Source organism: Gekko japonicus, unplaced genomic scaffold, assembly GCF_001447785.1.
Source record: "Gekko japonicus isolate JY-2015 unplaced genomic scaffold, Gekko_japonicus_V1.1 scaffold1542, whole genome shotgun sequence".
NCBI lineage: Eukaryota > Metazoa > Chordata > Lepidosauria > Squamata > Gekkonidae > Gekko > Gekko japonicus.
In genome coordinates this window covers 308,769-324,134 of record NW_015172601.1, presented here as the reverse complement: position 1 = coordinate 324,134, position 15,366 = coordinate 308,769, and the positions used below count along the sequence as shown (strand labels likewise).

Genomic DNA, 15,366 nt, shown 5'->3' with positions numbered 1-15,366 from the left:
CTGATGTGACCTTGGGTCAGTCACAAGCTCTGGCACAGCTGTCCTTGAAAAAGAGCAGTTTGTGTCAGAGCTCTCAGCCCCACCCACCTCACAGGGGGTCTGCTGTGGGGAGGGGAAGGGAAAAGGAGTTTGTAAGCCGCTCTGAGACTCCAAGTGAAGGGCGGGGTATAAATCCAATCTCTTCTCTTCTCTTCTTCTCTTTATACCCCGCCCTTCACTACCCAAAGGTGTCTCAGAGTGGCTTACAAACTCCTTTCCCTTCCCCTCCCCACAACAGACACCCTGTGAGGTAGGTGGGGCTGAGAGAGCTCTTGACAGAAACTGCTCTTTTTCAAGAACAGCTGTGCTGGAATTATGACTTGCCCAAGGTCATCCAGCCAGGTGCAAGTGGAGGAGTGGGGAATCAGACCCGGTTCTCCCAGATTAGAGTCCGCGCACTTAACCACTACACCAGACTGAGAGTGAATTAAAGGGAAGAGCTAGATTCAAGTCCAGTTTGTGTCTTGGAGATCGACAAGCTTTTTGGGCTTCAGAGGGTAGCCGTGTGAGTCTTCAGCGAAACAGCCAGATTCAAGTCCAGTAGCGCTTTAGAGACCAACAAGATTTTCAGAGTATGAGTTCAAAGTAGGTTGAAACAGAGACTGAGCATTTCAGACATGCCGGGTGACTTAACGTCAGAGTTGTTATGTGGAACTGCTGTCGCGGCCTTTGGTTGGCTTTGACTGCACTGTGCATTTTTGCAACTGTGGTTTGTGTTTCCAACCTGCTCCCCAAATTAATAGGGGTTTTTTTCTTTGTATTCTGTTCCCTAGATGATACCTTAGTCTATAAAGTGCAGAACCTCCAGTGGACGGCCGACTTCTCGGGGGACATCACTCTAACCTGGATGCGGCCGAAAAAGATGCCAGTTGGATCCTGTGTCTACAATATCCATTACAGGTAGCCTGGCCAGTTTTAGCACTCCAGCCGCCCGGGTTTCTGCCAGGACCGATCTTGTATCTAAACTCAGGCTGAATGTTTAGAACAACTACTGAGTGGCAGATGTCAGTATTATTTACCATGGCATCATCAGTGTATGTGGCAAATTGCAGAGTACGCACATGTGAACATATGAAGCTACTTTATACTTAATCAGACCCTTGGTCCATCAAAGTTAATATAGTCTACTCAGACTGGCAGCGGCTCTCCAGGGTCTTATAGAGAATTCTTTCACATCACCTCCTGCCAGACTCTCTAACTGAAGATGCAATTACATGTCCAGTAGTACTTCTCTCTGGTCAACTATATATTCTCCTGAGATTGTATAGCCAAATGCTCCCAATGAAATATTCCTTCAGTTAACTACTGGACATGTGATTGCACTGGAGGTTTCATTTGTATTTTTGCCCAGTGGTTAAACTTTGGAACAATTGTTTTCTGGTCTATATTTCATATTTTGTATATGTTTGATTGTATATATCTCTCCCTTATTATAATTGAGTAGTCGGTGCCAAAATTCTAAAATGCGCCCCGTTAGTGTATGGGCAGAAAATTTGTCACTCAGAAAACGCTGCCTCCGATGACTGGCTCCCTCGGCGAACCTGGCCTGCCATTGGCTGGGTGGGTGGGAGGGGAGGGAGCCAGTCATCGCGGCCAGCGTCGTCTTCAATCACGGCCAGCATTCAGTGCAGCCACCAGAGCAGGTAGGGTCCGCAACCTCCATCCCCCCCGGCCCACTCCACAACGGCGAATGGGGCCTTCAGGCCCCATCCGCCGGTTCCCCCCCCCCCCCCCCCCCCCCCCCCCCCCGGGGCGGGGGGGGGCTCCCAGGTTCAGTCTCCAACATCTCTGGTTAAAAGGTTCAGGTCGTAGGTGATGTGAAAGACCTTCACCTGTGATCCTGGACAGCAGAAAGTCCCAGGTTCAGTCTCCAACATCTCTGGTTAAAAGGTTCAGGTCGTAGGTGATGTGAAAGACCTTCACCTGTGATCCTGGACAGCAGAAAGTCCCAGGTTCAGTCTCCAACATCTCTGGTTAAAAGGTTCAGGTCGTAGGTGATGTGAAAGACCTTCACCTGTGATCCTGGACAGCAGAAAGTCCCAGGTTCAGTCTCCAACATCTCTGGTTAAAAGGTTCAGGTCGTAGGTGATGTGAAAGACCTTCACCTGCGACCCTGAACAGCTGCTGCCAGCCAGAGTAGGCAATACTGCTACGATATTCATAGAATCGTAGAGTTAGAAGGGACCTCCAAGGTCATCTAGTCCAAATTGCAGAGCCTTGTTCTTGTTTTTTTTGAATTCCTAAACCCAGAATGGTCGGAGAGAGTGTGTGGAAATCGTTGGAGACGCACAGCAACAAAACCAGCAGCATCTTGAGGGTCCTGAAACCGGACTGCACGTATCAAATCAAAGTTCAGGTCCAGTGTCTGACCAAGGGGTACAACACTAATGACATCATCACCCTGCGGACCCCAGAAGGATGTGAGTCGCAAATCTTTTTTTTCCTACTCAGGCGATAGAGTTGCACTGTACTAAATGATCTACAAAGTTACTTGGAAAGGATCTGTGGTCTATACTACTGTGTACAGCTAACTGAAGCCAGGATCCCAGTATGGAATTCTGCGTCATTTGATGTGTCAAATTAATACTTATTTTTTGCTTCAGTTCTGTTTTTATTTTATTTTTTATTTATTTATTTATTATTTACATTTCTATCCCGCCCTCCCCGAAGGCTCAGGGCGGCAAACAAGGCATATCGCCAAATAAAACAATAAAACAATACAAAATATTAAAAGTACATCACAGTTGTTAAACAATTTAGACATCTGGCTGTTTCTAAAACCCCAATCCTATTGCATTGTTCATTTGATGTCCCATCCCGTGGATTCTATTGACCCACTCTGTGTAATCTACCTTGAGTCCAAGTGAAAAAGGCGGAGTGTACATAAGAACATAAGAGAAGCCGATGTTGGATCAGACCAATGGCCCATCCAGTCCAACACTCTGTCACACAGTGGCCAAAAATACCAGGTGCCATCAGGAGGTCCACCAGTGGGGCCAGGACACTAGAAGCCCTCCCACTCTTCCCCCCCCCCCCCAGCACCAAGAATACAGAGCATTCCTTGCCCCAGACCGAGAGTTCCTCTCTATACCTTGTGGCTAATAGCCACTGATGGACCTCTGCTCCATATGTTCATCTAATTCCCTCTTGAAGCCGTCCATGCTTGTAGCCACCACCACCTCCTGTGGCAGTGAATTCCATGTGTTAATCACTCTTTGGGTGAAGAAGTACTTCCTTTTATCCATTCTAACCCGACTGCTTAGCAATTTCATGGAGTGCCCACAAGTTCTTGTATTGTGAGAAAGGGAGAAAAGTACCTCTTTCTCAACCTGCTCTATCCCACGCATAACCTTGTAAACCTTGATCATGTCACCCCTCAGCCATCATTTCTCCAAGCTAAAGAGCCCCAAGCGCTTTAACCTTTCTTCATAGGGAAAGTGTTCCAACCGTTTTATCATTCTAGTTGCCCTTTTCTGCACTTTTCCCATAAAATTGTAAATAACATAAATGAAGAGATAAAAAAATGTGGAAGATCTGATAGCATATGATGAGAAATCCAGTTAGAGTTTGTAATTTCACAGGCTGTCATAATGAAAGCATCTCAGATTTTGCGCACTCTTAGCTAATGAACGTCTTCTTCACTTGGTAATCATAGCTGGTATAACCGCACACTTTCTTTTGGTCTCTGCAATTTAAAAACCTCGACCTGGACATGGTGTGTATTGTCTTGAATCTAGAAGCAGTATATCATGTGATATCCTCGAATGGTCTTTGCCAGTCCATGGTGTTGTTTTGGATACATCAGAAGCAACTGGATTACAGATGCAATGAATGGAAAATTCGAAGGCCAAACTGCTGCAGGATTATCTGTTCCAGGAAATAAATTTGTATGCAGATACATATATAGGGAAGATGTAGAACTGAGCATAAAATGAATCCAGCAAAGGACAAAAGAATGCTCAAAGAATCTTCTAAAAGCTCTTACCTTAACCCCAATGAAGGAAGCAAGTGTTAAAACATCCCCGGGGTGGGAGAAATAGCTGATATTTGTGTTGTTTAATGTTCAGTGCACACACCAGAGGTCATTTCGGGGGGGATTGCGGGGGATCGCAGTTGCCCCGGGTGAGGTATGGGGGCGGGGCACATGATGAAGCCCCACCCCCGCTTCCGGCCGCCCCGCTTCCGGCCCTCATTTGGGGGCGGGGTGTGTGGCCTTATGACACACTTCCAGTGATGTCAGGGGGTGTGGCCTTATGACACACTTCCGGTGATGTCAGGGGGTGTGGCATATGCTAATGAGTTATGCTAATGAGTTCCCCTAGCTTTTTTTCTACGAAACGACCCCTGGCACACACTATTCTTGTTGGATAGCCTAGGCAGGGAAAGTCAAAGGCAGTAAATCCATAGATGCCACTATTAGTAAATAGCCATGCAATTTAACGCTCAGTTCAAACTGACGGAGTGAAGTCAGAAGTAAGCTCCCCCCTCCCCCAGTTAAGCCCTGTACTGGTTTGAGTGCTGGGCTAGGAGCAAGGGGAGCTGTGTTCAAGACCCTGCTCACTTATAAAGCTAACTGAACGACCTTGGTCTCTCTTTTAGTCCAGAAAATGTCCTTGGCACTCTCTTTTAGCGCAGAAAAAAAGGGAGAAGGGGAGAGCCATGTATGCCTGAACACCTTAGAGAAAAGGCAATGTACCCCACATTGGCATAAAGGTTGTCAGGAACCTGCATTTCTTGTTCCTTCAGTGATAAGAACATAAGAGAAGCCATATTGGATCCGGCCAGTGGCCCATCCAGTCCAACGCTCTGTGTCACACAGTGGCCAAAGCCCAGATGCCATCAGGAGGTCCACCAGCAGGTCCAGAACTCCAGAAGCCCTCCCACTGTTGCCCCCCAAACACTAAGAATATAGAGCATCCCTGCCCCAGACATAGTGCTCCATGTATACCAGGGGTGTCGAACTCATTTGTTACGAGGGCCAGATCTGACATAAATGTCACTTTGTCGGGCCGGACCACGTGTACCATAAAATGTAATACCAGGTACCGGAGATACTGTTCTGCCATGCTGAAGCCACAATCGGAGTGGCTCTACCCACTCCCCCCCCCCCCCCCCGCGAACAGTCTCCTCTTCCCTCCTCTGCACTAGTTGCTCGCAGGCCGCATAAGAGCCCTGGGCGGGCCTGTTCTGGCCCCCGGGCCTTATGTTTGCCACCCATGATCTATACCTTGTGGCTAATAGCCACTGATGGACCTCTGCTCCAGATGGTTCTCCAATCTCCTCCTGAAGCTGTCTTCTCCAATCTCCTCCTGAAGCTCCTCCTGAAGCTTATAGCCGCCTCCACTTCCTTTTTTTTTTTTCTTTTCCAAAAACGTTTTATTTTTGGATATAATAACACATTTAACATTTACTTTCACTTGACAAATACCCATGTTTCCCTTCCCTCCCTCCCCTACTAGTGGCTTCCCGCAGTGCTCTACCCTACTTCCCTATAGCCGCCTCCACTTCCTGACAAGCAAGGGTCTGAGACTAATTTGCTGCTGTCATGACCCCAGCGGGTTGCCACCTTCCGCCGCCACCACCCTGGACTTAGGTCCCTTGAGAAGGCCCAGGGTACCTTCGCAAGCCCCTTCAAATTGCCCCTTTGTAGCCGAGAAACATAAGCGTGAAGACCAGGCAGAGAAACAGTTGAACAAAAAGGGTTTATTATTACAGTACTGGGCAGGGGAAAAACAAGACAAGAGACTTTAAAATACATAACAGTGTTGAAAGGCCAAAAGAAACACAAAGCTTACGCAGCTACCTATTATTACTCCTTAATGGTTACTACTCAAGCCCTACAGCTCTCTCATGCCAGGCTTCTCCCAGTGAGGGATCTTTCTCCCAGACCAGTCTCCTCAGCTTAGCTCTGTGAGAGGCAACAGACCGCAGAGAGGAAAAGAACCACAGTTTAACTGACCACCAAGTGTATAAACCATCTCCTCAGAGAATTCCTTGACCCCCATTGGTTACCGCTGGCGCAAAGCCTTGTAGGGATTGTAGGCTGTCTGCTTCCCACTCCCAGGCAGGTCTCTTAGGCCTCACTAGGCCCAGTCCTGCACAGATCTCCAGAGGCGTACAGCGATCATGACAGCTGCTAACCCTGCCTTTCTCTCCCCGAAATTCTTTCTCTTTTGGCCAGTGCCGGATCCTCCCCAGCATCTGCAACTGTCGCCAAAGAGGGAAGCCGAAGATGTCGTGATCTGCCAGTGGGCTCCTCCAGCGAACACCCATGGCCTGATAAGAGAATACGTCGTAGGTATCACTAAGCTGCTTTCTGATACCATCCCAAGGGGGATACCTCCGCAGATGCAGAGGAGGTTATTATAGTGTTGCTGCGAAGCACAGATCTGTGCCCTCGTGGTGGGTTATGTGTTCCTCTTTTGGTCTCAAAGTGCAGTGTAGGTCTTGGTGGAAGGTACATGCCCTTCCCAGCCGCCTTGAGCTACTAACTGATGGGGAGAAAGGTGGGTCGCAAATATTTCGGTAAACGAATAAGTTGGGCAGTTTGGTGCACCCTGGGGAAATTAGCCCACAGTGGTTTAGTAGGGGGGCGGTGTGGGCAGAAATGGCTTACTTATATGCAGGGGTCATTTCGTAGAAAAAGAGGTGCAGGAGCTCATTAGCATACCTTATTAGCATAACTTATTTGCATATGCCACACACCTTGACTGGAAGTGTGTCAGAAGGCAACACCCACCGCTCAGCCTCCACTGGACTGTTTTGGATTGCTAGGTATTGGTGGGGGGGGAACGGGCAGATCTGCCCTCACAGAGGAGGGAGAGCTTGTACCTGAAGGTGGGCCGGAGGGGCCTCTGCAACTTACCTGGCTGCTTCTTGCTCTTTGTGGCCCGACTGAGGGCTTCTGGGAGCAGGGGGCGGGGCTTGTTGCGTGTGCCTGCCCCCTGGACTCCTTACTGCCGGAGCTCCGCTCCTGTGCGCTCCTGCAGGAAATGACCCTTGCTTATATGGAAACAGCATGGCCTGGCTCTTTAATGAAAAGAAAGGCATCAAGGGGTGGCCAAAGCCTGAGGTCTTGCAGCTTTCTTGGGAAACTAATTGTAGCTTTCATGGTGGGGACCATGGATACACCCACCCTCCCACAATTTCCCCCAGTCTGTGAGGTGTTTCAGTGGAGACTGCGGGTCGCAAAACAACTAGAATTGTTGCCCTTAGGAAACTAAAAGGCAATTAGAGATGGTGCTACCCATCCTGTGCTGCTGACCCTCAGCCGCTGGTGCTTAGAATCATAGAGTTGGAAATGGGCCATACAGGCCATCTGGGCTCAACCCCCTGCTCAGGATCAGCCTAAAGCATCCCCGACAAGTGTTCGTCCGGCGAACCCCCTGGGATGGATCCTGCCACTCCGCTCAGCAACGTCCCGAGCCTTCCTCCGACTAAGGGGGCTCTTCCGTCGGGGGTGAAGATCCCCCTCTCTCAATATGGAGGTTACATTTAGCACTCGTGGCCACCGATAAACCTATATTCCACGGCTTCACCCAATTCTTGCCACACACTCCACGTAAGGCGTCACAACCTCTCCTGGCTGCCTTTCATCTCCGGTCTCTCCCTTTCATATGTTTTCAGTGCAGTTTGTAACCTGACCATGGGGCACTTGTGCCTCAGATCTAGTACAAGAGGGGGTACGGGGAGTCCTCACTCCATCAGGCCAGAGACCTAAGTCTTGAAAGGCATACATGTTTTATTTATGTAATTTATTTATTTTATTAGATTTATATACCGCCCTCCCCACATGGGCTCAGGGTGGTGTACCACAGTTAAATAATACAATTAAAACACTATTAATGGAGCGGTGGCACAGGGGATTTATCCTCTGGTTACAAGTAACATCTGAGCTGAACAGGACTGCTGTCAGTTCTAGCCCCGCGCTGGTGTGAGCTACCAGCCTTGTCCCCAGCTCGCTGTCCACCCAGTGATTTGAAAGCTTCGGCGAGTAGATAAAATGGGTACCACTCCTTAGAGAGGGTGGGCACATTAAAAACCTCGCCGTGGGGGAGGTGTTAGCCGGTGAACGGAAGGTTCGGCTCGCAAGATCAAAAGCCTAGAAGAGCTCTTCGGCATCAAGAAGCCTGTAATGGGCCATTCCGGCCAGGCGGTGGCAGTATGGAGCTGCGACCCGAAGAGTCCTGGAGAGGAAGAGCTGACGTCATCCAGCCAAGCCAAGCCGAGTGGGAAAAATGCCGTCCGGATCACGTCTGAGTTGCAACTGAACAAATCCCCGTCGGCTGCAAAACGTGTGCTATGTAAAGATTATATGTGTTGTCCTCCCTTACCACTATAAAGCATCGTTAGTCCCTTGTGAAATGAGTAACTGTAAATCGCTCAGAGCCAGCAGCTCTGCAAGGATTGAGTGATCAATAAATTGAAAGATGATGATGATGATGATGATTATTATTATTAAAATGACAATTTACACGTAAAATATCATATTTTGCCATTCTCTCTGATTCTGGCAGACGTGGACAAAGAAAATCTGTTAACCAGGCATCTTCCTTCACACACTGGAGAGCCCCCCTCCCCTATTATGTCCTTCTTTATTGAGATAGAGACAACAGTTTATTTCTTCTTCCTTAGCTTGTTTAGCTCAGATGCCAAAGAGGTGGGCATCTGCCTGGCCTATGCATTTCCCCATGCATTTGCCTGGCTGGCAGAGGTCTTCTCTTTCCTCTTTGGAGGGTCTTAGTAGCTAGGTGGCCTGGAATAGGCTGATCTTATCAGAGCTTGGAAGCTAAGCAGGGTCGGCCCTGGTCAGTATTTGGATGGGAGACCACGAAAGAAATGTTGGGTTTTGCTACGCAGAGGCAGGCGATGGCACACACCACCTCTGAATTCCCCTTGCCTTCAAAACCCTGTGGTGTTGCCATAAGTCTGCTGCAACTTGAGGCCACTTTCCACAGCCACCAGCTGTTTAAATGACTTTCACTCTAGTCAGGGGTCATTTCGTAGGAAAAGAGGTGCAGGAGCTCATTAGTGTAACTCATTAGCATAATGTACTTGCATATGCCACACCCCCTGGCATCACTGGAAGTGTGTCAGAAGGCAACACCCACCGCTCAGGCTCCACTGGACTGTTTTGGATTGCTACCTATTGGGGGGTGATGTGTAGATCTGTCCACGCAGAGGAGGGAGAGCTTGTACCTGAATAAAACTTGGTCTTAAAGGTGCCACTGGACTGTTTTGGACTGAGGGGCTGGGGGGGGGGCTCTGCAACTTACCTGGCTGCTTCTTGCTCTGACTGAGGGCTGCTGGGAGCAGGGGGCAGAGTTTGTTGCATGTGCCCGCCCCCTGGGCTCTTTACTGCCGGAGCTCTGCTCCTGTGCGCTCCTGCAGGAAATGACCCCTGACTCTAGTAGTGACCTTGGGACGACTTCTTTTCTGTCCCGTTAGGTGGAGTACAGCAGAGCCGGATCCAAGGAATGGTCGTCTGTGAGAGCCCCCACCAACTATTCGGAAATTGAGAGGCTAGAGGTCAACACGTTGTACACTTTCAGAGTGAGTACACTTTATTTTTAGATCACTTTCTTGTGAACGTAGCAGTCCTCTCCCTCCCCTTGTCCAGCAGTTTCATTATGCAAGTAAGGTAAAGGTTTACCTTGCTTGAAAGCCAGTCGAATCCGACTCTAGGGGGCGGTGCTCATCTCCGTTTCCAAGCCGAAGAGCCAGCGCTGTCCGAAGACATCTCCATGGTCACGTGGCCAGCATGACTAGACGCCGAGGCACATGGAACACTGTTACCTTCCCACCGAAGCGGCAGCTATTTATCTACTTGCAGTTTCTTGCTTTCAAACTGCTAGGTTGGCAGGAGCTGGGGCCAGAGATGGGAGCTCACTCTGTCCCGCGGCACTCGGGTCTTGAACCGCCAAGCTACCGACCTTCCAGTCCGCAGTTCAGCGTCAAGTACAAGGGCTCTAAATTCCTCACCCACAGTGGCTTGGGCTCTTTTTGTAGCAGGAACTCCTTTGCATATTAGGCCACACCCCCTAATGTAGCCAATCCTCCAAGAGCTTACAGAGCTCTTCTTACAGGAGCTACTGTAAGCTCTTGGAGGATTGGCTACATTAGGGGTGTGTCGCTTAATATGCAAATGAGTACCTGCTACAAAAAGAGCCCAAGCCGGGCGGGGTCCGTGCTGGGGCTACTCAGGCGGTCCTTTGCAGTCACTGAAATAAATGGAGTAGTGTGAATGAGCAGAAGGCTGTGCCCATGCATGCCGAACCTCAGTATTAAGGCTTGGGAGAGTCAACGGGAAAGACATTTGCCCGTGACAGAGCCCAAACCGTGACATTGTAAATAGGGTTGCCAGCCTCCAGGGGTATGTAGCAACCCCGAGCTGCTGTGTCAGGAGAGTCAAGTAACCAATAAATGTACACTGCAAGAAACTTTTGTAAATTAACGTTTTCTATTTATAACTATCATTCTATCGAGTGCATAGTGCGCTATTATAGCATCCTTGTCGGGTGCATATATTCATTCAGTTTAACAACTACCAGTCAGTTTTGCACCAGCATTTTATAAGTCAAGCCCCAACGGGAGTTTCCAGAATTACAAGCCCACTTCTACTTGCACAAAGTCTTCCGAAAGGGGAAGGGTGGTGGGGGAAGCTTTCGTTTGTAGTTCTGTTGATGCTTATTGCCGGTCCTACAAAAGACTGTTTAAAAGACATAATTCATAAATATAAACAGGGCTATTATTGGGCAGGAACGCACAGGAACGGAGTTCCGGCTGGCTTCAGGGTTGACCACGCCCACTACAGCCAAAACCTCTGCATGCGTGGCTACAGAGGGAAGGCCTAGAGAGCAACCCCCCCCCCCCGGCGACTCTGAGACGGGCGGGCCAGGGGCCCCCTGAAAGGATCAGGGAGGCATTTAAATGCCTCCCCGTGCCTTCCCCAGCCTGTCCAAGGGCCGGCTTGCCCAGGCTCCCTGCAGCCTGGGGCGCCCAGGCGAGTCAAGGGAAAGCACGGGGTGTGGCCTAATATGCTAATGAGCTGTACTGTCAGGGGTGTGGCCTAATAGGCTAATGCGTTTCTGCTGTTGGGTGTGGCCTATTATGCTAATGAGTTCCTGCTGGGCTTTTTCTACAAAAAAAGCCCTGAGTCTAAAAATTATACAATTTTTCTAGTTATCGCCTGGCTTCCTAGGTTTCCTTACCACATTGTCCTTGAGTCTCCAGGTAGGAACTGGAGGTCCTCTCTGGGATCACAACTGATCTCCACGCTACAGAGATTAGGTGGGATGCTGTGGAGGGTGGGCATTTATCCCCTACCCAATCCCCGCCCGTCCCCAGGCTCCACCCCCAAATCTCCAGGAATTCCCTAACCCAGAGATGGCAACCCTACTTGTAGACCAGGCTCTACTCCACTGTGCCATTAGGGCTTCTAGTCAATCAATCAGTCAGAACCTTTGTTGGCATATCAACAGAACAAACACCGGCAGTAGGGAAGAGGAGGAGGAGGAGATTGGATTTATACCCTGCCCTTCACTACCCGAAGGAGTCTCAGAGCGGCTTAGAAACTCCTTTCCCTTCCCCTCCCCGCAACAGACACCCTGTGAGGTGGGTGGGGCTCAGAGAGCTCTTGACAGAAACTGCTCTTTTTCAAGGACGGCTCTTGTCAGAACTATGGCTTGCCCAAGGTCATCCAGCCAAGTGCAAGTGGAGGAGTGGGGAATCAAACCCGGTTCTCCCAGATTAGAGTCCGCACACTGAACCACGACACCAAACGTCCTTTACCCCTGCATCTGAAACAATATTCTCCTCTGAGAGGCACAACAGACAAATTTAGCTACCGATTCAGTGGTCTCAGAATTATGGGAAGATAATAATGAAACGATCTTATAGTCATCAGATTGCCCTACTTGGCTTTGATAAAGAGGTTGTAGAAAAACAGCACAAATACAATACAGGAGAACATGTTTGAGACTTTCAGTCTCCTCCAAGCCACAGGCAGAAAACCTGGCACAGGCATCAGTAAGTAAACTGCTTGGGAAACTTCCCCGAGGTTGTTATTTATATTCCCAAATTATCCAACAAACAAATCACAAATGAAAGAATTGCTATATTATTAGTAACACCCAGATTGGCATTAGCTGCACACTGGAAAAACAACTCACTGCCCTCCATATAAGCTTGGAGAGTTCGGCTTTGGGATTCTGCTGGATAAACTTTATGCATTCAGTTCTAGTGCTCAAATGGAACGTAGTCAGGAAAAATTTGTTGATCTTCGGTTCCCAGTAGTCTCCTGTCTAACATATAATGATATCCTTCCCCCAAAATAAATTTTATCAAGATCTAATTTATTTTGACTTCTCCTTTGCATGCTATTAAAATGTTGCTATTAAATGGGGCTGCAGTGGCTCAGTGTTTAAGATGCTGAACTGTAGACCAAAAGGTCGGTAGCTCGGCAGTTCGAGACCCGAGTGCCGCGTGACGGAGTGAGCTCTCGTCTCTGGTCCCAGCTCCTGCCAACCTAGCAGTTCGAAAGCAAGAAATTGCAAGTAGATAAATAGATATCGCTTCAGTGGGAAGGTAACAGTGTTCTGTGCGCCTTGGTGTCTAGTTATGCCGGCCACATGACCACGGAAACGTCTTCGGACGGCGCTGGCTCTTCGGCTTTGAAACAGAGATGAGCACCACACCCCTAGAGTAGGATTCGACTGGCTTTCGAGCAAGGGAAACCTTTACCTAAAATGTTGTCACGTGTAACTGAGAATGCACAGTATCGGCAGAGTCACCCTGTAAAGCATTGACTGTTTAATGTTTGAACATGTCTAGTCAGAACTCTGTTCTATCTTCACTTGGTAAGAGCTTTTTAAAAAATGTTGCACTTTTGAACTTCTCTTTCATATTGTTATCACTCTCTGTTCCTGAACTACTTTGGATTTGTTATTATGGCCAGTTTGCCATGGTGATATCACAAGGTTGCAGCAGCAGCAGCGTCCTTATTTAGGAACATAAGAGAAGCCATATTGAATCAGGCTTCTGTATAAACCAGAGGTCTGTCCATGATCAGACTGTATTCTCCTGTAAACTGATGAAGCTTTCCATGCCCTTTGCCAGCCATCCCCTTTTAAACCCACTTCATTTTCATTTAAAAAGCCATTTTGACATTGTTCTTCTCTTCTAATTTGAAAAGGTTGCTGCAGTAACTAGCCGGGGAGTGGGAAACTGGAGCGATTCCAAATCTATACAAACTGTAAGAGGCAAAGGTAAAACCAGTCATTAATTCCTTTTGTTGCGTCTGCTTAAATGCGAGAAAGCACCAACCCCAAAATCCATAAAGTGGAGCATTAATAACAGATTCACGTATCGCTCACCTTTGTTGTTTTTAATACTGATGAACTTTTTGGCTGCTTTTGGGATGTTCGTCAAGTTCCCCGGGGAACATTGCCCCAGTTACGAAACCATCTATGCTGCCAGAGCAACATTTGTGTGAAGATTTATTGCATTAGAACGCTACTGTTCAAAAGCAATTTATGTCGTTAAAAAGGTGAAACAATTAATGCCACAAAGACTGAATGGCAGGAGCTAGGTCTGTGCACAATGGTGCCCGCCTGCGTCCTGCCCCGATTGCTTGAATCGGGAAGAAATTAAAGTCTTGGAAAAGGTCTTGAAGCTGTGATTGCAAGAGGGTTGGAGGAGCCTGTGTCTTAACCCACCTTCCTTGCTGCTGGTGACTCCCACTTCTTTCACCAGCATAAAAAAATCTCTTGCTGGAGAGGGTCTGGGGTTGAGTTGCCAGAATGGGGTGGAGCAGGGGAAATGAAATCCCTATTTTGAGTTGCTTCCAGGTTTTAAGGGTTCTTAGCCCAGACTAGCCCGTTTTCATCAGATCTTGGAAGCTAAGCAGGGTTGGCCATAGTTAATACTTGTATGGGAGAACACCTCGGCAGGCTGGGGTCGCTGTGCAGAGGAAAGCAGTGGCGAACGACTTTTCTCCAGCAACAATAGAAAGAAACAGTAGCCCTGACAGTAGGACTGATTTCCCATAACCTGCTGCTCCGCGCTTGCTCTTCCCTTTGCCCCGATCATACTTGTCAATTTCACACCATGTGCTGTGCGGCCGCATTTTGCCCCGCAGCTTCGCCCGATTTCCCCCTCGTCTACTCAGTTCTGTTTTTTGAGGATTAAGTAGAGGTGGGGGAAATAGGGCGAAGCTGCGGGGCAAAATGCGGCCGCGCGGCACATGGTGTGAAATTGACACGTACGTTCGGGGCAAATGGAGGAACGAGTGCGGAGCAGCAGCTTGTGGGAAATCAGACCGTTAGTCGGTTGCAACTCAACAGCCCCTTTAAATTTTAGCCTGACTTAGAACTGGGATGAGATTTTTGTGTACAGGAGTTCATATGATAAGTCCCCTCCCAACTTGAAATTCATCCACAAAACTAGTGCAGAATGTCGCAACCCGCACCCCAGTGAATATAGGGAGATGAGGGCTGTGGCTCAGCGGCAGAGCATCTGTCTTGCATGCAAAAGATCCAGAGTTCAGTCCCCGGCATCTCCGGTTGAAAGGATCAGGGAGTAGGTTGTGTGAAAGACCTCTGCCTGAGAGCCTGGAGAGTCACTCCTGGTCCGAGTAGACAATACTGACCTTGATGGACCGAGGTTCTTACTGAGTAGAAGGCAGCTCTAGCCAGGTTTGTGTGTACCTGTGCTTTTGGGGAGTCCAATGCAAGGTTCTGGTGTATAAGCTTCAGGATCAGCATACTTTTCCTATCACTTCATGTCTTCGGTGTAAAAGCCCCATTTGTCCCCCCCTTATATGAGCAAAATTCCTCAACCGCCAGGAGAATTAATGGCAGTGTACTACAGTTAGAGGGTGCATTCAGACGGGCCATTTAGTCCGCTTTCGGCACACTGCAGTAACAGACTTTATATCCACGCTCACACACCCAACATCTGTGCACCATCCCCAGCTGTCGTTTTCCAGCTCAAACTCCCTTCGTGCGCCTTGGTGTTTAGTCATGCCGGCCACATGACCACGGAAACGTCTTTGGACAGCGCTGGCTCTTCGGCTTTGAAACGGAGATGAGCACCACAACCCTAGAGTCGGATTCGACTGGCTTTCGAGCAAGGGAACCTTTACCTATATGAGCAAAATTCCTCCACAGCCAGGAGAAGTAATGGCAGTGTACTACATTTATAGGGTGCATTCAGACGGGCCATTTAGTCTGCTTTCGGCACGCTGCAGTAACAGACTTTATATCCACGTTCACACACCCAACATCTGTGCACCATCTCCAGCTGTCGTTTTCCAGCTCAAACTCCCTT

At 48.7% G+C, this 15,366-nt stretch overlaps 1 protein-coding gene across 1 annotated transcript in view; it reads left to right on the top strand.

Annotated features, from left to right (window-relative positions):
• SORL1 (sortilin-related receptor, L(DLR class) A repeats containing) overlaps positions 1–15,366 on the top strand; it is a 145,385-nt gene that overhangs the window by 105,395 nt on the left and 24,624 nt on the right. The window contains exons 31-35 of the mRNA XM_015421578.1: positions 813–939; positions 2,290–2,459; positions 6,221–6,333; positions 9,487–9,591; positions 13,232–13,304. Of these exons, the coding sequence (XP_015277064.1) occupies positions 813–939; positions 2,290–2,459; positions 6,221–6,333; positions 9,487–9,591; positions 13,232–13,304 (588 nt within the window). The remainder of the gene's footprint in view (positions 1–812; positions 940–2,289; positions 2,460–6,220; positions 6,334–9,486; positions 9,592–13,231; positions 13,305–15,366) is intronic.